This window comes from Silurus aristotelis (genome assembly GCF_946808225.1).
Source record: "Silurus aristotelis genome assembly, chromosome: 16".
Taxonomy (NCBI): Eukaryota; Metazoa; Chordata; class Actinopteri; order Siluriformes; family Siluridae; genus Silurus; species Silurus aristotelis.
The window spans coordinates 23,477,256-23,504,720 of record NC_139589.1 but is presented as its reverse complement, the minus strand read 5'-3'; the positions used below and the strand labels follow the sequence as shown (position 1 = coordinate 23,504,720).

Below are 27,465 nucleotides of genomic sequence, written 5' to 3'. Positions count from 1 at the left end.
GCCATTTTACAGCATCTTCAATACGCATCCAGGCATATTCTGCATGTTCAGAGATGTGTTGGATGCTACTAGTGTTTTAACATTTATATTTTTACATAAAGAGTAAACTAAATTTTTAAAAAAATATATCAGATGAATATATGCAGATTTATTGCCTGTGATTATGAACCTTTGTGATGTGACTGAGGATCTCAATGTGCTCAGACTGCAGAAAATGTTATATTTGACATTTTCCCCAGTGTTTATAGTTGCATAGGGTTATGATACGTTATAATACGTTATGATTTGATATTTACCACTGAATCTACTTGATTTTTAAGGCAATTATTCAATAATATTCAATAATTCGATATTCGATTTGACGATCGTGTGGAAACTGCTATAATGTGATATGAAATTTAATGTTGATACGATCTGATGCAATATGGCATGTTACATTCCAATATGATATGTTATAATAACAAATGAATCATAATTAAGTCATTTCAATTGTTGCGTTGAAATTCGATGCAAAACTAAGAGAATAAATATGTGAAAAGGAGATCTGCTTAGGGTTTAGTAGATAAAACTGAATAAGAGTTAGAATTTGAGTAAAAAAAACAGTTGGTTAAACTCGAATTAGCATGCTCAATTAAATTAATTAAGGGACATGTTTGTTTCTTCGTAATAAATGGAGTTAGCGTGTCTGAAACGTGGAACGAGTTAGTGTAAGAGGTGTGTATTTGACATGATAAAAACAAACATGCACTCAGGACTGTAATAAAGACCTCTTGTATTTGTTCATGGCTTAAAAAAGTGGTTATGAAAAATAATATTTAAATGTTTTTATTTTATTGTATTTCTATTGCACAGTCAAAAGAGACATCTTTCTTAAAAAAAAAAAAAAAAAAAAAAAAAACCCTGTAAAATTTGTTTGTTGATTTATTAATTTCAACACTTCATAATCTTTGCACTTTGGTGTGTCAAACATCATCATAATTTTGAAATTTGATTAACTGAATCGAATGAGTTAAACGATTCATTCAAACGGATCCAAATTCGTTTCCAAAGGAATCGACTCAGCCAAAAGCGGATCACTAATATGTCCGGTTTGTGGGGATTTTTTTTTTCCACCGGAGAGCTGTAACCAGGCAACGGGGCAATTATTAAAAAAAATAATAATAATAAAATAGTGTAAATAAATGCATCTGAGTTCTATTTTATTTCCATGGTCGGAATTGATTGGATGTAATTGCAGTGTAGATGTGAAACCCTGGGCATTTTCTGCCTGGCGTTTGGAGATAAGGAGGAGTGAAGGCAGCGTCGCACAGGGACTGAGGTCTGGCCTTTTTAAAGCTGGGGGTCGTATTTTTATTCTTATTATAATAATAATTATTATAAGGTTTTTTTTTTGTTTTTTTTTGTTAAGAGCGACAGAGTGCGTGCGTGCGCGCGCGTGTGTGTTGGCAGTGTGCTGTGAGAATGCACATTGCTTTGCCTCGCCATCATGACCGCACACGTCTGTACGGATCAGTGGTGAAGATACTATAATAATCATAATAATAATAATTTTAAAAAAGGAGTTTAACGGGGCATGTCGGAGTGAAAGGCGCGCAGAACACAGACAGCCGACAAAACTACACCTTCCAGCGCTGACAAAATGGGGTACGTACAGAATACACTGTTTGTTTTTATGTCATTATTATAATCCCCCCATTTAACCTTCTTGTAGACTTCTGATCCACATCTCACGCACCTTGCAAGGCCCTCAGAGGTATTTCAATCTTCGGGTGCGTCCCAAATCACGTCCATCCAAACACCACTGCAAAATCGGTGCCAATTATCAATTAGTATTCTGAAAGTTCCCGGATGCTACAGTCAGAATTTTGTCTTGCCTGTTACATTGTATTTGAAAGTGAGGGGCGTGGCTTTAAAGTATTCACTACCTGATAATGCAAGATTTAAGTTCAACAATTCGATCGGTCCCAAGGCCGATATTTGATACAAACACCCAGGATATATTTTTTGTAATTTATTTATTGGCTGTATTTTAATTTTTCAGGAATAGAACTCACGATCGCAGATAGAGAGGGGGGAAAAAGAGAAGTTCACCAGGAAATCATTAGTAATCTTTGGTTTTATTAGCTGTCTGTCTGTAATCGTTGCATAAATGGTTAGCAATAACACACTCGCAATCGTCTATTGTCATTGTCTGAGTTATCTCGAACATGGGTGCTCTGAGTCTCTGTCTCTGAGTAAACTCGTTTGGAAAACTTGACTATTAGTGTCAATAAGTTTTTTACTTTTTTTGAGGCCAAACGTAAATTCTGTAGCTTCGAGCTTCACTTACGTAGTGCATCTTATAACACTATTTAAATGTGTTTAGTGGTGGTGCACCTGACAGCAGGATCTTTGGTACAACCCTGAGCTCTTGTTACTGTCTGTGTGGAGGTTCACATTTTCTCCTTGTGTTCATGTGGGTTTTCTCCAGGTTCTCCGCTACATCCTGAATCAGATAAATGAATGTACTGGCTATGCTGAATTGACCCAGGTGTGAATAAGTGCGTAAATGTGTGTGCATGTTGCCCTGCAACGAACTGGCGTCTCTTCCATGATGTATTTCTGGTTTAAACAAACTGTTCCCTGGATAGGCTCTGGATCTGGAGCAATCCTGAGCAGGAAAAAGTGCTTAATGAAAATGCATGGCTGAAAAAATGGGAGGGTTCTGTGCCGAATAGCTACTGATGCTGGCTCAGCAGTGTAAGTGTGTAGAGGGTGTAACTATAACCATGTAGCATATCAATCCAAGTTATTTTTTTCTTGTCATGACAAAATCTAAAGAAGTTTTTCACCATTGTTATAGCAGCTGTGAACTGCTGGTCATGTTACCAAGATTAGAATTTTAGAGCTCACACCTATGATATCTAATTTTCATTAGGAGCATATCCATGCTTTCTGTGTTTGTTCAGCTTCTTTCTGCCTCTACACTGCTACTACATTTGCGCTAAATGTGTAATGAAAAATATTAGTTTACGAATCATCATTCCATTTGTATTCATTAAAAAAAGGGTCAAGGGGGTTGTTGTGACGCGGTTTACCACGTGCTTGTGGAAAAACCGATGCATTCCACCCAGATAGCTACTGCAGAGGATACTGCACGTGGACACGGTGCATAAGCTGATAATGTGAAGCAAAGTGGCAGCATTAAGGAAAAGGTCATGGACAGTGGCGGTTTGTTTCACGTTCGCACGGACCCGATAGAGCGGATAGGTTCTGAAAGCAGCGGCAGCTCAGATGCAGTCAGATATAAATGAAATAGCTTTCAAATGACTTTCTGCCTTGCTTGGCGTGCAGTGCTGAGTCGTGTCTTTGCATACACATGAATTAATATAGTCGTACTTTTATCTTATTCATGCATTTCCCTCAGAATCTGGTGCTTTAAGGAAATTTCATTTGATTTATATACCTAATACTTTTGGAAATATAGTGTATATACATATATATCATTATTGGGTTGTAAAAAAAAAAAAAATATATATAAAATGTATATATATATATATATATATATATATATATATATATATATATATATATATATATATATATATATATATATATATATATATATAAAATATGTATATAAATAAATATAAAATGGTACATGTATTCGTATTGAAATTAGTTTAGGGCTTTTGGTTTGGCACACGTGTTTCCCGAATGCAATCCTTTTTACGTGCAGACATAGTTAAAATCTGAGTTCCATCAGGAATGTATTAAGTGACGGACCGCAACTTTGTTTTAGTCTCCGCTTTGCACTGAGGGCATTTTTATATTATTATTATTATTATTATTATTATTATTAATAAACTAGGCCTAGACAACAATGCCATGGGTATAAACGATAAAGAAACCATACCATACCATTTATTTAATTTTATTTAATCAATTTAATTTGTGCCAATTTAACTGATTACTCAATTTGATCAATATAATTAAAAGTTTATTAAATTAATTTAATTTGATTAATTTTGCATAAAATATCATACAATATAATTTTAGATATTATTTAACCAAGCAGGCATTTTATTCAAAATTGTTTTGAAAATGTAAACTGTTCATGTTCTCAAATGTTGATTATAATAAAATACGTTGATAAAAAAATGCGAGTGGGCCTATGAGGCACACCATAGTGCTCTAACTGCCTTTATAATCTTGACCAAAAAACACTTTGGAGGCCTTCTTGAGACCACAAGTTAAAGAAGTTCTTGAATAATGCATAGTTTCTGAAGACTGCTGTACTTTATGTCTTGTCAGTCAGGATCCTGTACTTGATGGATTCTGGACTCTTTGGTAAACCCTCAACAAATAAATAAAGATCAACCTCATGAAAAGGTATTTGTTTGACCCACAGAGAAGTCCAGCAGAGCCTCAGGGAACTTGGCCAGTCCGAAAATAGCTTCTGTATCTGACATATGTCCCTTTTCAGTGCTGGGTCGCAGCATGGCATCGAGATCCGACACTGCTGAGCTTTTATATAACGACTAAAACTGTGACACACTGGACTCAGAGAACAGATCGGACCATTAAACAATGTTGAAAATGCAGTTGCAGTAGCAGAAAAGGCATCATGTCTTTGTCTAAGAGAATAATGATTTGCGAGAGTGAATAAGAATTAAAACAGTGTGTAAAAAAAAAAAAAAAAAAGGTGCTGTGTTTAGCATCAAGATGCTGCTGAAGTAGAAAGATCTGCTAAATGTGTTAAATTGTCAGATGTGCAGATTAATACAGTCTAAAATAAGAAAAATGGTTTGTGCCAAGACAAGGTTACAGGTTAAATTACTTGCTTGCAATGCTAGCAGTTGTGGTGGTAAACTTGACGTTTAGTGGCTAGCACTAAAAGCTAATACCTTTCTGTTCTATTGTTTTAGACTGTATGTAATTTATCAAAAAAGGGCCATTTACATTAGAAGCCCTAAATTTTAAAGACAATAGAACATGAAACGTTCCAGTAAATGTGTTTGCTTTTCTAGCGTCTGCGCTAGCAACAAAATTTCAAGTTGGAGGTTTTTGCTGGCTAGTTAAAATTAAAATAGACACGTTTTTAATGGCTGTATCAGAAACTTGCGTGTTATTTTATTTCACAATTATAATACAAACTTAAATTGACAGTAGATAAAAGTAGGGAATGTGTTCGTCTTTTAACAGATAAAAAGTACAACTTTTAATGCAAATGTTGCCGAAACACGAAATGGTAACACACCTAAGGTAAATTATAGGCATATTTCTAGTGTGTTAAATCAAACTAGATGGAGCTAGCCTGACTGCACATTTCTTGTTAGACTTTTTGACGCCTGATTTGCATGTAGGTTCAGGTGTGTGCATGTTGGGGCCGTTAGTAAATTACGTAACGCAGTTATGCAACTCGTACAGACGTCGCCTCAAATTTACTGTGGCTTTTGTTAAATCCGAATTATCTTCAGACTCTGATTAGACATAATAATATTTAATTTGCATGAAATCTAAACAAAATGTGGTGACAAGAGGAGAAACGACTTAAGTTGTATCTTATTAGGGTTATGTGGACTTTGTGTCTGCTTTGATGACTCAAACACACACACACACACACACACACACACACACACACACACACACACACACACACACACACACACACACACACATGATGTAAGTAGCAGTGTGTAGAAGTTTAGCACTTTATAGTAGTGTGTATAGAATTGCTTGTATAGTGTACATTAGTGTGTAGCAATGCATAACGATGTGTAGCTTTTTAAAGCTGTGTACAGCAGTGTGTGTCAGTGCACAGTGGTGTGTAGGAGGTGCAACGGTGTGTTTTATCGTACAGCAGTGTGTAGCTTTGTATAGCTGTATATAGCAGTGTTTTTCTTATTGTACAGTGGTGTGTATGAGTGTACAGCAGAGTGTAGTTGTGTGCAGCACTGTGTAGCTTTGTATAGCCAGCTAATACACAAAGTGTGTAGCTTTGTATAACCGGCTAATACACACTGCCATACACTGATGCACGATTTTCTTTGTCTACAGCAGAGTGTATCAGCAGAGTGTATCAGTGTACAGTGGTGTGTATTAGTGTACAGCAGTGTGTATCAGTAAACAGTGGTGTGTATTAGTGTACAGCAGTGTGTATCAGTGTGCAACATTGTGTATTAGTGTACAGCAAAGTGTATTAGTGTATAGCAGTATCATTGTACAGTGGTGTGTATAGTGTACAACAGTGTGTTTCAGTGTGCAACATTGTGTATTAGTGTACAGCAAAGTGTATTAGTGTATAGCAGTATCATTGTACAGTGGTGTGTATAGTGTACAACAGTGTGTTTCAGTGTGCAACATTGTGCGAAGTAGTGTACAGCAAAGTGTATTAGTGTACAGCAGTGTGTATCAGTGTGCAACATTGTGTATTAGTGTACAGCAAAGTATATTGGTGTATATAAGTGTGTAGCTTTGAACAGCATTGTACAGCGGTGTGTATCAGTGTACGGCAGTGTGTTTTAGTGTACGCCAGTGTTTATCATTGAACAACATTGTGTATTAGTGTACAGTGGTGTGTAGCTTTGTATATCTGTGTATAGTGGTGTCTTTCAGTGCACAGTGGTGTAAATTAGTATACAGCAGTTTTGCAGTGTGTAGCTGTGTGTAGCTGTGTGTAGTTGTGTGTAGTTGTGTGTAGTTGTGTGTAGCTGTGTGTAGCTGTGTGTAGCTGTGTGTAGGCTATATCTCAGGGTTCAAAGTGAATGTGGAGTTGGAGAGAGATTTTGTGTAATTTGGTTTGCACTGAGCAGATGGGCACTCTCTCACCTTCACCCTCAGCCTGTGCCTGGTATTTAACATCTCACATTGTGTGTGTTTGTGTGTGTGTGTGTTAGAGAGAGAGAGAGAGAGAGAGAGAGAGAGAGAGAGAGAGAGAGAGAGAGAGAGAGAAAGAGAGATGGACACAGAGTGAGCTAGTCGCAGAAGTGTACTGACAGTCTGTATAACATTTCATTCTTTAATAAATTAAAGTTGTAATTATTGAGAGAATAAATATGATGCTTAGCCGTTATTGCACAATAATCACACTTTGGGTGGTAACAGTAATTCTGAATCGTGTCCGGTCGCATAATATCACGCCATCGTCGATTATTTCCCTATAGCGGCACATCGGAAAGTAGTTTCATGCTCTCACACTACAGCAATTTGCCCATAGACTCAAAACTAACTGTGTTAATTGGGATCTACAGGGAAGGAAAGTTCAGCCGCCAAAACGAAGTGTGTGAAAGTGTTCTCTCTCATATGTGAGAAGAAGGTTTGAGTAGGAACATGCTAATAGAGAGATTATCAGTGTGCAGTGCAGCTGTTCTATCGCAAATCACAAAAGAGAGATAGAGAGAGTAGTGCTGATACGATAGTGTGGATTTGTTTTGCAAAGTGACCCAGACCTTTAATCTGTGTGTGTGTCCTGCATGCTGCCTATTGTGCGTCAGATTAGTAACTACAATCAGTGTTCACAAACACGCACACACACACACACACACACACACACACACACACACACACGGGCACGCTCACACTCTCACAGTCACACATTCTCTTGGCACACAACGAGTTTGTCCAGTGAAAGTGTTGTGAGTCTTCACACAGTTCTGCTCACACACTGAGAGCTGGCTTTTGCCGATCGTGTTAATCGTGAGCTCTTGTTTAATTTCTTGATGTTTGGTTACAGGTTGTTATACAGCGGTGTGTGTGTGTGTGTGTGTGTGAGTGGTGGGGGAAATGTGTGTAGGAATAGAGAGATCAAATGAAAAGAATACATAATCAAAAATACATGATCAAGTACTTAATAATGCATAGAGACCATTTTTGCTTTCAGAACAGATTTGAAGTCTGTTTCTTGAACGATACTGAACAAGTCCTCAGGGTTATTAGATCATCTGTGAAGAGTTAACGGCTTAATTACTGTGAAATTATTCTGTGTGCTTAAGAGATTTGATCATTAATGCATATTAAAATGTGCTGTATACACTACTCTATATGGACATTAGTGTAGTATATACTGGACACCTGACCAAAGGATGGGTATGTGCTTCTTATTGAACATTTCGTTCCATATTTAGTCACCATTTACTGTTATAATGACCTCCATTCTTCCCAGAAGATGTTCCACTGGACTCTAGACAAGAATTCATACCAAATATGTTCAGTAGGGTTGAGGTCAGAGCTCATGTAAACCCATGTAACGCAGATGTTCATAGAACTTGATTTGTACATTTGCATTAGAACGTAAAAAATGTTACATTAGAAAGTAAAAGTTAAGTTTTATCCTGTACAATTGTTTGCCTTTAGATTTGTGATAACAGTTTCGAGAAGAACCAGATACGGCTAGAAAATACAAGAGTCCCAATGCTTTTATAAATTACAGTGTAGGATACAGAGATGTTGGTCTTCTGATCACAAGGTTGTGAGTTCAAATCCCACTTCCACTAAGCTGCCAATGCTGGACTGTTGACTCTTGACGCCAAACTGCTCAGTTGGATGAATAAAATGTTTGTAAGTCACTCAGAATAAAATACTTGTAAATAAAAAAATGTAAATACATCAAACATTGAGTTATTTTTTTTAAATGTCAGAGACTGAACTGCAGCAACACTAAAACCAGGGCTGCAACAGACAATTATTTTGATAATCGATTAATCGGATAAACAATTTTGGTTTGGCATTTTGCTTATTATAACGATCTAAAACCCTAAACTATGGAATTTATGTATATAAGTGTCCTTTAAAAATGCCAAAGTCATCTTTAATTTTGACATTTTAAAGTTTATAGTGCTGCTCGTTGAGGAGCGCACGGAGGATTTCTCCTTCGAGCAAATTCACTCATGCTGAGTTTCTTTCTGTAAAAAAAAAAACAACCACATTTGAGTATGAAGGTGAAGCAATTTGTGTAAATCAACATTTGTATTGTTTTTAATGATAACTGCAGATGGCAAGTTGACAACCATTTTTTTTTTAAATTCAAGATAAAATATAATGCAATATACAATATAATACGTTGTTTTGACAGTTTGTGTCGTTTGTCTTTAAAGTTAGCAAACACAGTTTACACAATAGCACATTAAAACCATTTTTGCATGATGAGGATGATACAGTTATTGCTTTCCGTGCTGATGTTTTGCCTTCATCCGTGACACCGGTGTGTTTTCTTTTCATGTGCTCGTGCATCACTGTGGTACTTCCACCATTTCGCAAACGGCTTTGTTATCTTGGCGCTACGCTAACCCATAACATTAGCAGCCCGGCTAATAGATAAGAGCATATGTTCACAACAAATTTCGTCATCGATTTTATCAATTAGTTGTTGCAGCCCGAACTAAAACACAGCAGTACAAAAAAGAAAAAAAAAACCCTCACATGGTCACAGAGAGTTATGAGCATCCCTGCAATGTCAGAAAGACAAAAACATAGAACGCTATGACCCATGATATCTTCTGCTGCATGTTAATGATTTGTTTGTGACCTGTACCAGTGAAAGCAGCAATCTCGTGGGAGTCATAAGATTGCACCACATGATCAAATAACAGCCACAGTACTAAATATATGTATGTGGAAGGGGATGTTCAAAAAGCAAGAATCTTATGGTTAGGTGCCCACACACTTTTGTCCATGTAGCATATTTACTACATCTGTAATAGACGTAAATGTGATTACTATAGATGGAACGTTTGATGTTTCCCAAACACTGATCCCCTTTTGAGTCAGTTTTGTCTTGAAGCATTAAGACAACTTCATTGCTTTTTTTTTCAACCATTTTGCTGGAAGTGTGTATTTAAAACAGTATTAGAATAACACAAAATACAGTACATACGCAATAAATGGAGATTAGGTTCAGATTGTTATACTGTCTCAAGATAGCACTCCTGATAAAGCCAGGTTTAGACGGAACAAGTGGTGGCTTAGTGGTTAAGGCTCTGGGTTACTGAGCAGAAGGTTGTAGGTTCAAGCCTCACTGCCACTGTTTGGGTCTTGAGCACGGTCCCTAACCGTCTCTGCTTCAGGGATGCTGTATAATGGCTGTATAATAATATATGACTGTTGCGTCGCACTATGCTATCTGTCTAATGGCAGCTGCTAGCCGAGCATCATCAACTTTCAACTTTTTTGTCAGCCTTCTTCTTCGGTCAGTGCGGTATTAAATCAGCTATTAATGAGCACATCGCATTCGGCATTCTCTGTTCTTTTTTTGTTCGAGAGAAAAAACACAGCCGAACTCATACAGCATAAAGCCAACACAGCAGGCTAATGCCATTTCCTCTGAACAAAACGTCAGCACGACTGATGACTGGTTTTTTTTTATCGGTCTTGTTTTCCTGCTGAGTTTGTCGGAGCGTATGATTTGCTTTGCCTGTTGATTGTTTTTAGTACTTGCACTCGAATGTGGAGCTTATAAACAAAAACTGGCTTCTCTTGTATTTTTGTTGTTATAATGGAAATACAAAATCCGTTATAGAATGATTTCTTTTCCATTACAATCTGTATACAGGCTTTCCAGGTTTTCCGGGCCTGGTTTCTCCAGCTTTTCCGTCTTAAACACACCTCCCTCAGCCGATGAAGTGTGTGATACTGAGCTGAGGGATTGTATTAGATACAATTGATAAGGAAGAAACATGATTTCATGCAGGCCAGTGTTAAAATCACATGTTTGTGTAGTTGTAGTTGAACCTGAACAGAAGTGTTCGTGTTCTACAATTTTAAAGTCCGCGTTATTGTCATGAATAAACTGCTACTTTGACTAACGCTAAATGGAAAAGTAATTGCGACTCTTGTAATCCAGCGACATCTTGTAATCCAGCGCTCTGTTTGTCCAGCGGTGCACCAACATGGATCTGTTCCAGAGCCACGGGCCAAATTAAACATCACCAGAGACGACAAAGTCGGCACAGGTCTTTTTCTTGATGTTTATCACGTACCAGGGTTTGCTGAATACCAAACCTGTATCAGATTGCATGGTCAGGGAAACACTGTATGTAGCTGTAACTCATATAACGTGAAAACGTAACTATAAATAAAAACAATAGTACGATTTTCATCTTGGAAGGTTGCTGTGGTATAAGAGGAATAAAATACAGGTGCTGTAAATAGTCAAGATTGCAACCAACAATATCTCATAGTCACACCATTCGTCACTGATTGTCTTCCTAATGGTTTTATTTTTTAGATATCTACATTACCGTTATTGGCGATTAAACGGATTGGAAACATTTGCGGCACATAGAATCCCGATTTCAACGCTCATTAAGTGTGTAGTCGTTTTTTTGTACAGCTCTGATCATTGATAAATTTTTAGCAAAAAGTACTGGGAAACCTGCCATTTTCAGCCATATGTACCTTTTCCTAAAACAATTTTGTGGAGACACAGTTGTATCGGATGTCTTTAGAATTTAATTAGAACTTTAGTTGAACTACGAGACCCAATGCCCCTGTGCACAAAGCCGGCTCCATGAAGATAACTGCTGTACATTGTCTGGAGAGGAACATCTGGAGTGGCCTGCTATAGAGGTCTAACCTCAACATTATTAAACATCCCTATTTTAAAGAGCGCAGGTTATTATAAGAGCAAACAGGGACTACAATTTGGAGTGGGATGTTCATAAATGACATAGCAATCTTGTTATTAGGTGTCTGTATAATGTAGCTCAGTGGTAGCCGAGTAAAACTTCTGATCGGAAGGTCATGGGTTTAAATCTCAGCACTGCCGAGCTTCCACTTTTGAGCCCTTGAGCAAGGCAATTATCCCTGACTTGCTCAGTTGTATAAAGGATAATTGTCGCTCTGGGCATCTGCCAAATGCCTTCAATGTTGTTGTAATTATTGACGCAACATTGGCGTGTTTTTTGACGAAAAGGAGGCAACAAGCCACTAAAGAAAGTTACGTAGTCCTTAAAAAAATCTGAATTTTTCTTTGGCTTTTCTATAAGCAAGAGCAAGAAATTAAATATATACCCTTATATTTAAACATACACACATTTAGATGCATAAAAATCCACACCTACTGATATCAGGCTCCTATTGTACAAGAAGTTACCATTTTCTGTTTCTACTAATTACTGACTCAAATTTCTGAGTAAATACAAACTGGCCGATCTCCATTTTACCAGCTTAATTAATGAGAGAAGAGAGAGGACCAGTCCCCTTGAGAGAGCAGGAGAAGTAAGAGAGAGACGTCCCTGAGCTCTGTTCAGTGACTCTGTCCCAGAAACCAGCCTCACACTTTCTCGATGAGGTCTGAGTCAGCGGATTACGTCTCTCTCGCTACTGAAACTCCAAAGTGTTCAGATTACACTTATACACGAAGGATTCTTGCCTTTCATTCATGTATAAGTGCAGTCTGAACACTTTGGTTCTTTTTCGTTAAAACTTCTTTGGGTACCACTTTTTGTCACTGGCCCTTGGTCTGCTGTGGTTTCTTTCTTGTCCTCCTTTTAGATCAGCGATGTTATATTCATTCCTCTAAGTGCCCCGAGAGGGAAGGGGCAGGGACACGGAAATAACACCGAGCTGCACAATGATGCACCAAACGCATACACACGTGGATATAAAAATCGGACAGATTTGGATTATGGATGTTGGAGATTGAGGATGTAGTTACACTGGCGTTTTTTTTTCCATGTAAACACATGAAGAAGGAACTGGTGGTTTTGCTTTGCATGTGGAAACCGAAATTGGTCGATTGGTTTTGCATTTGATGATTGAAGTCCTGTTTGTGTTTCAGTTCTGTAAAATTAAAATTCAGTAAAAATTTGATCTGTTTAATAGTTGGGGTCTGTTAAATTTTCACTTTTGACTGGTCAGAAGATGTTGATTCAATATACATTATATATATGATATTTTTATACATTATATTATGTCTCTCAAAAACCATAAAATAGTGTGTTTTTCCAATTTTCAGACAGGCACTGTATATGTATATACACCTGTATATTCCTTTTGTTTCTGTGCCAAAAATACACAAGAATTGAACCGTGAATGAGTAGAAGAAAGTTCTGTGGAGAGAAGACTGCAAAGAGCGTGTATTCATGATTAGATGAATATAAAAGATTTCGGTTCCTAATTATTGTTCCTGCGATGCTAAACGTTTTATCGCTTGCATGCGGGGATCAAGAAAGAAAGAAAGACAAAACCAACGCACAAAAAATCAGAAAGTGTTGCTTTTGTTTCATTTAATGAATATGCAGAACCTCATATCGACTCGGATATTTTATACGTCTGGGATAAAGGCAGCATCTGAGACAGGAAGTTGGAAATAACACGCTAAATGAACCTTAAGGCCACGGATTCAGAGGCTGTAGCAGCTACTGTCTCATCTCTCCGCTGCACTGCATTTAAATAACTGTAGCGTCGCTTTTGGGTCGAACGACGCAACATTTCCATGACACCGCGTCAGACAAAGCGTTTTGTCTCTGAAGCGGAAACACTGGATGGAACGGATTTGCAAAGCAGCATCATCAATCATGCATGCTCACACACACACACTCACACAAAGGAAACACTTGTACATCACGAGGTCAACGTCATAAAGCAGGACAGTGTGTGTTTTAAGAAAAACGAGCTGCTACAATTTTCCCTTTCGGTACTGATGATATTGAGTGTGTTACGCTGATGTCTCTTTTTCAGCGCAAACCTCTTAACTCAAATCACTCAATTCATTACGCAGTAGTCCATTTAAGTGGCTGTATCGCAGTTATCTGTGGTGATCATTTAGAAAGCTGGAACACCACCAATCCCTGCATGTTTTATCGTTCAGGGCGTGTCTTCCTGTTCTTGGGCAAAAGTATTGGGACACCAGATTTTTCCAGCCATATACGTTTCTTCCCCAACCACAAAATAGGATCGTATAAGATATCTATGGATGCAGTAGCATGACATTTTCCCTTCACTTGAATTAGGAGATCCAAAAACCTGTTCCGGCATGACAATGCTTCTGTGCAAAGCTTCTGTGCAAAGTCAGCTCCACTAAAATGTGCTTTAAATGGGTTGGAGTGGAAGATCTGCTGCTATAGAGTTTTAAACCTACTGAACATGAAGAGTGTTAATGCTGACTGCACTCCAGACTTCCACACCTCACCTACATCAGTACCTGTTTTTACTAACACTTTTGGAGTCGAATGGTTCTTTACAAATCTTCTCAAAATGTAGCGAAACATCTTTCCAGAAGAGTGGAGGTTACTATAACACCAAAAAATTTAAAGTGCAGTGCAAAAAAGTGACAGGTTTAATGAGCCATAAGAAAAAGTGTGTGTGTGTGTGTGTGTGTGTGTGTGTACTGTAAATATAACCTTGGATTTAATATATATATGTGTAGAATATGTTTGAGTCTGCATGTACACAGTGCTGTTGGAATCATCTCTCTGTGTTTTGTGTCACATGGGATTTTCTGGTCAGATCTTTCCATTGGTCAGTTCAGACTGCCATATTGGCACAGGGTGTGATGACGATCTCGCTGTTTCTCCTCCATGCAGTGCTACACAGCTGCCATTCACACACACACACACACACACACACACACACACACACACACACACACACACACACACTCACACACACAGCAAAAAAAAATGAATAAAGAATCATATATATTATGAATCTTCTGTCTATTTCTAGCCAAATTCTAAATATAAATACTTTAATTGTTTAATCTGCCTATATTTTTAAATATAATTTTTTTTTACTTTATGATCCCTCAAATCTTCTGATTTAGACAGCGTTTTAGCGGCATGTTGAAAAAAATACAAAAAGTCGAAGATTACAAGAATAAACTCAGCAATGTGAGAATAAAGTCAAAATATTTCAAGAATATAATTAGTAAACCGACACTGCAGCGGTAATGTAGGAAACACGTAATTTTGACTTTATTCTCAAAATATTTCAATTTTATTCTCGTAATTTCGACTATTTTGTTCTCATAATTGTTACTTTATTTTACTTTACTGCTACGACTTTATTCTCATAATCTTCTATATTTTTATTAACGTGTCACTAAAACGGCGTCGTACCTGATTACCTTCTTTAATCATTTCATTTTTATTCCCGCAGAGAACAGCCCATCTATAGCACCAGAGCTCACGTCTTCCAGATCGACCCCTCCACCAAAAAGAACTGGGTCCCCACCAGCAAGCATGCCGTCACCGTGTCCTACTTCTACGACAGCACTCGAAACGTCTATCGCATCATCAGCCTGGACGGAGCCAAGGTCCGAACCTCGGTTTTACAAACTGATCCCAAGTTCTGAAAACACAAATTAGAGATTAATTTGGTATGAATTATTTATTGTAGATGGGCAAGAAGTGGAACATGACAGTACCGGTACTTAGTTACGGTACTTACTCAAAGAAAAAAACTATTCTGGATCATGAATTTCTTACTGTACGGTACCACAATGTCCTGTGGGAAAACCAGCATTAAATGTAGCTCTGTTCTGCTTCACTTACACACACACACGCACACACACACACGCACACACACACACACACGCACACACACGTACATCCACGCACACAAGCACTACATAGTTCTATGGGGGTGGCATGGAAGTTATTTTGGACTCTTGACTGGGATAAGAGGTAGGATATTTTGGAGATCAGGGTTGCATAACAGACACACACACACACACACACACACACACACACACGTGCACACACACACACACACACACACACACACACTAAAGCACTCAGAACACAACCATCACCTTCTCTTGGGTGGGTAAACAAGCTCTTATAGAAAATTCCAACCTCCATTAAAGTCTACCTAAGTGTCAATGTGTGTGTGTGTGTGTGTGTGTGTGTGTGTGTGTGTGTGTGTGTGTGTGTGTGTGTGTGTGTGTGTGTGTGTGTGTGTGTGTGTGTGTGTGCAATATGTACAATAGGCAGAATGCCAGAGCATGGGCAGCAGCAGCTTATTACACAAAACCTACTCAATTCACACACACACACACACACACACACACACACACACACACACACACACACACACACACACACAGTATGTTGTCAGAAGTATTAAAGCTGTCTCTAATGTATTTTTTTCTGCATGTTTTTGTTCCCCTCAGGCCATTATCAACAGCACCATCACTCCCAACATGACGTTCACTAAGACCTCACAGAAATTTGGCCAGTGGGCAGATAGCAGAGCCAACACTGTCTACGGCCTTGGATTCTCATCTGAAAGCCACCTGAGCAAAGTGAGACCCAAAAAAACCCACCTGGCCATCGGATTCATGAACAATAACATCATAACACACAAACCTGTTCCAGCATGACACAAAATCTAAAGAATCTTCCCAGAAGAGTGGAGGTTATTTGCAAAAGGGGACTAAAAGTAGAATGTAGTTCAAGTTACTTTTGTCCATATATGTTTTCCTATTTATAAATATAAACTGTATAATATTATTGATATAACAAACAAGTACATTTGTATGTGCACAACTTGCAAAAAAAAGTAAACCAAAATCAGGAAAAGCTGCATGTACCTTTAAAGTGGTTTTTAATGTATTATATTGCATAATATTTAATAGATTGCTAGTTATATAGTCAAGATTAAATAAATAAGTATACTGTACTACTAAAGCTCATACATAAGAATCTCCCGGGGTAAAAGGGGGATTAAAGATGCCTCCTCAATTGAATTGCATGCATATTCATTTGGTTTGCCATGTATATTCGATGCATAGCAAACGTTCACATAGCAACAGCGATGCTGAGAAACAATTTAGCGATGAGAAATCAAACGAAAACGAACGAAGCATCGCATTGTTAACAATTATGTTAATGCACTAATGCGAATCGCTGAATCTCACCATCCCTGGATAGTACAGGACGGATAGTTAAATCTAAATCACTGGCCCACAGTTTTAAGAAAAGCAAATGATAAATTTGTTAATCGTTAATGTTTCCACCTAAATGTGGATACCACAAATTAAAATTTTTCTAGATTTTGAAGATCATAAAAATGATGTACTGATGTTCCTGGCTATTGAACTTCAAGTTTCTCTGCTTTTTGTTCCCAGTTCGCAGAAAAATTCGCAGAGTTTAAGGAAGCTGCACGGTTAGCGAAGGAGAAATCTCAGGAGAAGATCGAGCTGACTAGCACACCTTCACAGGTACATCTCTGAACACACACACGCAACCTTCCGACACTTCTCTTTAATCTAACAGTCTTTCCTTTTGATTTTCTGCTCTCGTTTTTTGCGCTTAACATATTCTTTGATTTAACATCGTCATCCAATTCTTTCAAGCGCAAACTGGCTTTGGCGTCTTCGAAGGTAAGAAGGTGCAATGTCCCGAACACCTTCGTTCTCCCTGCAGTAACCCACCCAAGCATTTCTACCAAACCGACTACCTCCATCAGAGCACTACAAAACATGCTGACCTTCAACATCAGTCATTTAACATCAAACTAAACCTTCCTAATGTGATTAACACCGGTCACGAGGTTCTCACTAAAACCGTACCCACTCCCATGTCAAGCCCCAGCATCGTTACCAATCAACCCTGTCTATTGTTTACATTTCCGAGCGAGCAGTGTCAAATAAACCTACAGTCGTCCGTCTTGCCTTGTCGAATTAACCACTAAAAATGGTTTCGAGCAGCTGCCTGATCCATGTCTTGTCCTGAGTCTTGTTTAATAGATGTGACCGATCGCACTGAAACATTACAAACGCTTTCTATTAAATACACCTCTAACAGTGTCCCCTTATTCAATTCAAGCACAAACGGAACTTGACTGTGGCCACTAAAAAGGTAAGCAAGAGCCAAACGACCATCTTTTAAAAACAACGGGCATAAAATCTGAATCATTTTCTATACTAAAAAACTAACACTCGTAAGACATAAAGCAGGAAATATATAGCAAATATTTAGTTTTGTGATAAAGTTCAGTGCTGTTTAACACGGAGTTTTATGTTTGTTTAGTTTTATTATCCAGTATTCATTTAAAAACTATCGTTTGATTAATCGGTTATCGGCGAGCACAATTCAACCGAGTTATCGCTAAAATCCGTCGACCTCTAGTTATTAACGTAGCCTAATTATTTGTTGGATTCGCCCACCAACCACATGCATAAGTAAATGTTTTGATTTCAATAGCAATGAATATGAAAAAGTGTCACTATGACAGTAATAATGCCCTTTTAATGATAGGTGATATATCTTTTGAAAAGTAACACTCGTTTGTCTGTACAGTGCAGAACGAATATATAAACTACTCAAGCATTAGGAGGCATATTAAATACATTTCAAATTCTAACAAAATCTCTACAATCATACTGCTAGTCACGTGTAATTTTCTGTTACAGCCCAAATATTTTGGCGGCCCTCACAGAAAAAAGTTTGGGGACCCCTGCGTTAGAGAATTCGATACCCAAACTAATGTAATGTAATTAAAACAGATATCGCTATACTGATATAATGCCAGGCTTTTAAGGAAATAATAGGTTAAGAGGTTTAATGCTGGTAAGTAGCTACAATTTTATCTCAGTTTGAAAAATTTCTATATACTGACTTTCCATCTGCTGAAGCGATCGGGATCTTATGGTATACCGCACTCTAATTGTCGGCACGATCTCCACCAAGTTCCACTGAAATTGACATACCCACTGATGTAATTGTTTAATGAACTTGAAAATGTCGGAGAGTACGATGTGGCCAGCCGTGGTTTCATCCTGCCTTTGTCTGATAGTTAGTTTGAAACCCGGCCATGCCACAGCTGCCAGTGGAGAAGAGCGTAATTGACCCGACTCTCTGGGTGGCAAAATTGGCCTATTTCCTTCTCATGCTCTGACAGTAATAATCGTGATACAGTGTATTGCTGAGCAATCATGACTGCCTTTCTTTTCAAGAGAAGAACTGAAGAGTAGCATCTCTTCCATGCACATTCAGCTGTCACGTGACATCTCAGGAGTGGCAGATTTAAAAAGGCGCAACAGCTTTACGTTGATTTTGTGTAACCCACATAACTGAGTGGATTGAAATAGGCAAGAAGAATTAAAAGATAAAAACAAACCTACTGTTCACAAACGTTCGTTCTGAGCTCACCGTCTGAGGTCAGCAGGTGGGCGGTTCTTATCGACCGTCATCCCACATTTTGCACGTAATCCTCCAGTAATTGCAGACAGAATTCAGCGCTGAAAAATCGCCGCGGTTGCCGTTTTGAGTCAAGAGTTGGAAAAGTTTGTAGAAAAGTGATATTTAGTACAACATATAATACAAGATACAAGATTTACTTTCTGTCTATTTCACAAATTGTTTCATATAATTACGTTTCCTAGTATAATTATGACAAGGCATATTTTTTGCAGTCATGTCTCACAAACATTTACCTGTGAATTCCTGTTATTAAATACAATCTCTCACTGGATGTGTATAAAGATATTATAGACTATTAAATGGCTTGGAGGAAACTAGCAATAAATATTGGGGGCATTTTTTAAGCATACGTTCATGTTGGCTGTATATCCATCCTCATCCCAGTTCTATGATGTCTACTGATCACCACTTTTTACAGACACCCCCCTAATTATTCCTCATAACGTGATCCAAATTCACTTCTTGGCTACTTATTCCCACGAGTCACTACAGTGTGGACAGGTGGAAACGCAAAAGCATCTAAAATCAAGTATCGTATTTTTTTTTATATTCTGACAGGAATCAGCTACAGGTGACCTGCAGTCACCTTTGACCCCCGAGAGCATCAACGGGACGGACGACGAACGCAACGTGCCTGACTCCTGTCAGAACTCAGAGCCTCGAGTCGAGACCAACGCAGTTCCCTTCCCACACAGGTGAGTTTTGGGGTCAGACTTCCTATAAACCAGCAATCATGCTGATAAACACTAAAACAAATCTCATGCATGTTTTCAGTTGAAATGGAGAAAGAGGAAAATTCCAAGGGCAACATGCACAGTGATGGCTAAATGACTGGCTGCAATATAATGAATAAATCATGGGAGAATGATTTACTTTTTACTGTCTATAAAAAAAGGCTGTATTCCTGCTTTCAATTAAAATGACAGCAGTAAAGCTGTAAATGAACCCCCTGTGTTAGACGTGCATTTAATACGGATTGAAATGCACTCAAATCATTTAGCATTTTTTGTGTTTCTGGAGGTACAGGCATCATACACAGCGTGGAGTCAAGCAGATGTTCAGGTGACAGAGAGAAAAACTAGGGGCTACAGTCTCAAAATAGATTTTTTGAGAAACCTGAACAATTGTACTTTCGACACATATTTACGCTTATAGTTAGATTTCATTTGTGGCACATCTACAGAACAAGTCCAGCATTATAGCACTATTGCAGTTCATGTGACCGATATTAATCAATGCTTGTGGTAATAATAATAATAATAATATGCGAATTTTAATGATATGTAAATTCATTACAAGATCACAAGGAATGGGTTTTGAGTTGGAATGAGGCCTGAGGGTATTGATTCTAAAAATCTTGTAGTAAAGGACTATTGTATTAAATACAATTCAGTTTCCATAGATCTAAGTGGAGTTTGGTGCTTGGACCCCTACGTTTAATGACATTGACCTAATTGCCTTAGGATCATTTTTCAGATCAGCATAAAAAGTTGAGGAGATAAATATAATTTGCTTTGCAAATATTACAAGAAAGGTTACAGCATGGAAATCCCCCCCACCCATGCGGCTTTTCAAGTTTTCAAGTTTCTTTCACGTCTCAATCCGCAAGCTTTTTCCTCTCATAAGAAATCTAGAAATAGGAGGATTAAAAGGTAATGTGTGCCAAATCACGTGTTCAAACTACCTCTACCCTATCGCCTCACAGGGTAACTTAACACCCTCAGAGAAAAGCATTAACCAACCCCATTCCGCATACACAACATTATAGAAGTCTGTGAATGGCTCGTGTTGCTGTGATTGACAGGGGAGAGACCTCCTCCCACTCGGATTTTTCCTTTTTGCTCCTGACTGCAATAAAAGCATATGTGCAAGTTTAAAAATGTTATCACCACAATGGCTAATTTTGCTGTATATCCACCAGGAAAAACTATTCAATAAACACATATTTAAACATTTTCTTACTTAAGTAAATTATATTAAAGAATAGAGAATTATTATAGATATACAACATGACTTTTATTAATTGTATGTTAAATGGCAGCAGGTTTTTTTTCCCCCATTTTTTTTTGCTGAGCGATTGAAAATCCACCGATGTTCTTCCTCTCTTAGTTTCATTCGAGCGAGTTTACAAGGATTCTGTTTAGATTCTTTTTTCTTCACAACCTCACACATACAGAGATCAGCGTGATCGCTGCGACTTCAGTGCTCCTCTAACGCCTACGGCCCGTGTGAACTTCAACACATTAGTGTCAGAGCGGTTCACGTGGAACCACGTTTGCAGTTCAAGTTACCTGAATGAAATCTGGTTCAACTTTAAAACATTTCATACCAGGTTTTTGTATTTCCTCCCTTAGCAGCTCGACTAATATTAATAAGCACTGGGAGGCCGAGCTGGCGGCACTGAAGGGCAACAATGCCAAGCTAACGGCGGCTCTGCTTGAGTCTACAGCCAACGTTAAACAGTGGAAACAGCAGCTAGCTGTTTATCAAGAGGAGGCTGAGAGGCTGCACAAAAGGGTAAGACAGCATTCGGGTCAAAAGTTTGTGGTAACCTGACCATAAGAATTTGTAGGTGCTTCTTGTTGAACGTCACATTCCACAATTAGTCTCTAAAACTTCCACTTTTCTGGGAAGATTTTACACTAGATTTTATGAAGATTTGTGCTCATTTAGCCACAAGGGTACTGATGTAGGTGAGATGAGTTTTATGGATCTGCCTCCTGTCAGTCATTTTATAAAGTCTGGGGGCGGAGCTTAGACCTAACAAACAAAAAATAGACTAATCTTAGATTTCTTACCTTCTTTTGACTTTTCAGTTAACAGAAATGTCTAGAAAGTACGTATGAAGAGTTCTGCATCTGGATAACGATCTGTCTGATGATTTGTTGGTCATGCACTTGCTTCATGGACGTTCACTTTTTCGTGGCAGTAGCTGAACATAAAATTTATGATAGACATAAAAAAGTCTTAATTCCCCTTAGTCAGCATGATGGCCTCTCAGAGTGACATTGAGGCAGGAGAAAGGACAAAAGGTTTGTCTGGTTGTAATTCTTTGCTTTAAATTTAGTGTGTGTGTGTGTGTGTGTGTGTGTGTGTGTGTGTGTGTGTGTGTGTGTGTGTGTGTGTGTGTGTGTGTGTGTGTGTGTGTGTGTGTGTGTGTGTGTGTGTGTTTTCCAGGTGACAGAACTGGAGTGTGTCAGTGGGCAGACGACAGGAATCAAAAACCAGAAAACAGAACTAAACCAGACAATAGAGGAGCTGGAGGTGGCACTGAAGGCCAAGGAGGAGGTGCGATGGCGTCTCATGCAGCCGAAACACTTTCAGTGTGTAAAATACAGAATTCTGCCACAGCTCTGGTGAATTCTCAAATCTGGTCAGAAGGTGTTGATTCATTCTCTCTTAACTTTAACTATACAGTTGTGCACCTTAATATAAAGCAGGTGTACATTTGTAGTTTTTAAGTTACAGAAAATTAATCACCTGACTAATCGGATTTGAGAATATACCAGCGCTGTGGCAGAACTCTGCCCTCTAGTGGAGATTAGGCCAGACGCAGCAGATTTTTCTGTACAAAAACATTTAACATTTTATTATTGTTATGTTATGTATTAAATACAAATGTGTTGTAGTGTTTCTATATCTAAAAGATTATGCACTGCCTTCTGACCAATCCGCTTCAAGATTCACACCACTGTGGTATAAAATAATTTTAGAGAATATTTAGAATATTTCAGAATTCGGATTAAGCAGAGGTTCATGCAGGTGTACTGTATGTAAATGGCAACATCTTGTGCTCTCATACTTTCAGGAGCTGGAACGACTGAAATCAGAAGTTGAGAAAGCCAACGAGTTGCAGACACAGAAAGACGCAGTCACTCAGAAACTACAGGTATTGTGGTTTGTAAAAAATCTTTTTATCTGGGACATTTTAAGACATGAAATAATGTATATATATTTGGACAAAAGTATTGGGACACCTGACTTTGGCAGCCATTTGTTTTTCTTTTCCAGTTACTTTCTTAACTGTTGTCCCCAAAACTTTGGAAAATTCTACAATTGTAAAGGATGTCTTTGGATTTCAATTACTTCACTTGAACACGGAGACCTAAATGGGTTCCAGCGTGACACACGGCACACAAAGTAGTTTGAATCTTGAAGCTAATAGTCTGAATTCATTTTTTGTGTGTGTTCAGGAAACGGAGACACGGACAGTAGAACTGGAAGCTCAGCTAGCCGAGCTGGAGCAGCGAGTGGAAAGCAGTCACGAGGAACAGGAGACATTTCGCAGAAATCTGCGCTCGCTTCTCGAGCTGCTCGACAGCAAGATCTTCGAGCTGACCGAGCTGAGGGACAGCCTGGCTAAACTGATTGATGGAGGAAACAGCTAGAGTCTGCAGAAGCAAACTGCCCTCTGGTGGAGAAAAAACACACACACACACACACACACACACACACACACACACACACACACACACCAACACCAACACAGACATTTATGCCAGCACAGCAGACTTCATTAAAACATGCATGCAAGCAAGCAGACAGGTGAATTACAAATCTTCATGTTCTCACACAGGTGCACTTCTACAAACTTGTGCCTGCACACACACACACACACACACACACACACTACATGTTATGGGCCTAACTGGGGTTTCAACCTGCCTTTTTGGAATTTCTGTTTTTTATGAACTTTACACATCAAAAAAAAAAAAGGACATCTCCGATTTTTTTGTACTATCACATCTGGATACAGAGACATTTTGTACAGAGACGCCTGTCAGCATGGCTCAGTGATGAGTCTGAACGGAGTAGTGTTTATCAAGGTTAATTGTACATTTTATGCTTTTTTGTAATTGGTCATGTGACAAGAGCTATTCGTTACAAATTTGGATCTGAGACTGAACATCAGAGCTCAAAAACAACAAGTGGAATCTACTAACATATAGATTACATATAGAATACAATTACAGCTACAATGTTTGATGCATATAATTGTCTTCTTTTGCTGGAATTAGTATCGCCATGTGTACTGCACATCGTTCTTACGGGTTGTGAACAGGGAGATAAAGAGAACGGAGGGAAAAAAGATTTCAAAATTTTAAGATAAAAAGTCAAATGTTTCACTACATTTTGGAAATTTCCAAAGCTACTGGCGACTTGTTTATAGAGATCAGGTGGGGCAGAGACACATCACATATCAGCCACTTAACAAATTAAAACATTTTCAGAAAATTATCATTGGCATTTTAAATTCTGCTGAAATACAAATGACCTCTAAGTAACCAACCATTATAAAAACCGCATTCAGTTTTCAGCACCTACTGGTCAAAATAGGAACTGCACCAATAAATAATAGAGGTCTATTGGGGCAACGTTCATGCTGCCCCATACATGGTGTAAGAGCAGCGGAAGGGGCATTTAACCAAGATTCCTTTTTATATCCTGGAAATGTTTGGACAGAAATTAAACGTGGTTCTTATCTCAGTTGCCTATAGCATATAAAAAAAAATCAGGATGCCAAATTTGGATTTTTTCTTTACTAGATTTATAGCAAATAATTACATGAAATCAAATAAATTTTACCAAAGTGTATGTCCAGAGCATCTATGTAGTACTAAGCCATTTCTATTGTAAAGATATTACTAGAAATGTAAGCATAAAAGGAGGTTTATTTAAGAACAATGGTACAACTGTACACTAAATAATTGTATATTTTGAAAGTTACGGGGTTAGTCAAAAAAATGTAGCTAGCAACTTATTGTATAAGTAAAACACCATAGCTTTTTGACTTGATGCCTCACCAAAATAGATGGTTACAAGCCGCTACCTGTCCATTAAGTATAATCGATGTAGTCACACTCATGGGAATGATCTCATTAGCATGACCAAGATGAATATCTTTATAGATCTTTATAGACAAACAGTCTGTTGTTTCTTGGACAATTTCTCCGGCCAAATATTTTTTTAACATAAATATACCGTGTCATCTCGGGTTATTTGCTGTAATGAAGATTTTAAAACCTCAGTCGGAGTTCATGCTGCTTTCCTTTACCACACCTGGATTGATTTTGGGTTTCTTTAGAAAATCGAGTGACTTTGCAGGTTGTGGATTACGATGACACGAACCAGGACGTGGATTTTTGCCTTGGTGTCTTTTTTCTTGTCTTTTCTTTTTTTTTTTTTTTTTTAAACACCATCAGCGAAGTGGATTCCAGAGGTCAGGTCCTTCCTTGTCTTTTGTCAAGTCCCAACTTTGAGGCACCTCCAGAACCTGACGAGTCGACGCACGATGTTTGTGGACTTGACCCGAGTAGAGAAACCATCCTTCCACTATCAGAGCAATACAAAAGAAAAAAAAAACAACAAACGTTTCACTTTCAGGTATTTTACTTCCCTCTTGTTTGAAAGAGATGTGATGATGTAAACACGTAAACACACACACACACACACACACACACACACACACACACACACACACACACACACACACACACACAATGAAACACTTGATTACGAGGCACGCTTTTATTTCTACACATTTTTTTCTAATATATAAATATGACTGATTTATAGTGCACCTGTGCAATTGTGTAAACTGACCTGGGTGAACTTTTATTAATTATTATTAATATTAATTTATTTATTTTGCAATAATAGATATAAATGAATTGTTTTAAACTATTAAATTATTCTTATTGTATTCAGAAATATATTCGTATATTCACATCGATGTTACATTAACATTTTTTTTTTTCTTTACCTTCTGTGAATTTAATTTTTTTTTTCATTTGTGTGCAAAAGAAAAAAAAAGCATATTATGGCTGTCTTTTGATTACGTGCAAATAAAAAACGGCAATATTTTTAAGCTATTTAAGCATTTAGATATCACAATGCGTGGATCTTTTGCAGTTTTTTTTCTTTTTTTCTTTCTATTTTCTTTTTTTTTTGCCAATCTGTTTTCCTGTACAGAGAAATTTAACTCCAGTTGCCTTTGGTTACGAAAAACACGTCATCGGTAGCTAAAGGTACTTTGGTGGACTTTTGCCAAAAATCTGTGATTATGTACAGTATAAGGACCGTTTTATTGACAGTAATCGTAAAACATTAAACACACTTAAAGGGCTTGTATTTTGTGGGAGGCTCAAACTGGGGACGTGGGTTGATTTTTATTATTATTGTTATTATTATTATTAATTTGAGTTGTTGATGCAGAATTATTTGTTGGTTGGGGTTGAATAATAATTTTAGATGTTGATTACACCACATGCATAAACACAATTGTAACTGAGGTATTTATAGTAAAATAAACGAATAAAAATATATAAAAAATACACTGTGCGTTATTGAAGCCACCGAGTACAGCTATTTCTCTCATTCTCTCTCTCTCTCTCTCTCTCTCTCTCTCTCTCTCTCTCTCTCTCTCTCTCTCTCTCTCTCTCTCTCTCTCTCTCTCTCTCTCTCTCTCTCACACACACACACACACACACACACACACACACACACACACACACACACACACACACACACACACACCCTGCAGGGGTCTAGTTTGCGGTTCCTCTGTAATATGAAAAGTTGCATGTTTTGGTCATGTTGCCTGTAAGTTTTGGAACAAAGCCAAGCTGGTGAGGGAAACGTCTGTTTATAGCTGCTATAATGTGAGAACTCTCCCTCTGCACATGTGCACTTCAGACACACCACAGTGCCCAAATCTCAGCTATAGAACAAAACAGGATGAAACTAAGTGCACCCTGGGGTTGTTTTGAACCCTTTAAACTCTCCCTCTCCTGGTATTTTTCCATTCCACATGGCCTATATTTTACTGATATCGATAATGGAAAGTTTGTGCATCACGTGTATTTTATTGAGGGTTATATAATGGAAATCAAAGGTTCATATCTGAGGTGTGATAAGATAAAAACTAAGTGCACCCTGTGGTTGAACTCCTCAACATGTACTGATGCACTGCTGACCAGGAACAGCCCAGAAGAGCTGCAGTTTTTGAGATGCCCTGACCCAGTCGTCTAGACGTCACAATTTTGCCCTTGTCATACTCGCTCAAATCTTTACGCTTGCCCATATTTCCTCCTTCTAACACATAATTTTGAGGAAAACATTTTACTTGCTTCCTAATCAATATCTCCACCCACAAACAGGTGCCAAGAGATAGTGTTATTCACTTCACCAGCATAATGTTATAATGTTATTCCTGATCGGTGTATAACCCTCTAAATACAGTTTGTAATGCACGAGCTGAAACGTTTTATTCGCCGATATCAGTAAAAGTACACGTGATATGGAAATCAAACCGGAGAGGGGCGTGTCCTGGCAATAC

General features: G+C 38.1%; 1 protein-coding gene across 6 annotated transcripts; it reads left to right on the top strand.

The window, feature by feature from the left end:
• The first annotated feature begins 1,041 nt into the window (after positions 1 to 1,041).
• On the top strand, positions 1,042 to 25,603 carry homer1 (homer scaffold protein 1). Of its 6 annotated transcripts, none has more exons than XM_083563744.1 (12): positions 1,048 to 1,318; positions 1,409 to 1,644; positions 15,079 to 15,235; positions 16,094 to 16,225; positions 17,051 to 17,143; positions 17,279 to 17,305; positions 17,751 to 17,783; positions 19,686 to 19,822; positions 21,482 to 21,644; positions 22,305 to 22,415; positions 22,936 to 23,016; positions 23,321 to 25,603. In XM_083563744.1, the coding sequence occupies exons 2-12, from the start codon at positions 1,640 to 1,642 to the stop codon at positions 23,513 to 23,515; spliced, it is 1,134 nt and encodes a 377-aa protein (XP_083419870.1). In that variant the 5' UTR covers positions 1,048 to 1,318; positions 1,409 to 1,639; the 3' UTR covers positions 23,516 to 25,603. The 6 variants fall into 6 exon arrangements, with proteins under 6 accessions (XP_083419874.1, XP_083419870.1, XP_083419871.1 ...); XM_083563745.1 differs by having other exon boundaries at positions 1,048 to 1,644; positions 23,321 to 23,541; positions 25,331 to 25,603; XM_083563746.1 differs by having other exon boundaries at positions 1,048 to 1,644; positions 21,485 to 21,644.
• Positions 25,604 to 27,465: the final 1,862 nt, after the last annotated feature.

Bases quoted from the DNA above. Each gene is read 5' to 3' on its own strand.
- homer1 (XM_083563744.1), top strand. The intron at 16,226-17,050 runs GTGAGACCCAAA...TTTTGTTCCCAG, and splicing joins CTGAAAGCCACCTGAGCAAA to TTCGCAGAAAAATTCGCAGA. The intron at 19,823-21,481 runs GTGAGTTTTGGG...TTCCTCCCTTAG, and splicing joins GCAGTTCCCTTCCCACACAG to CAGCTCGACTAATATTAATA.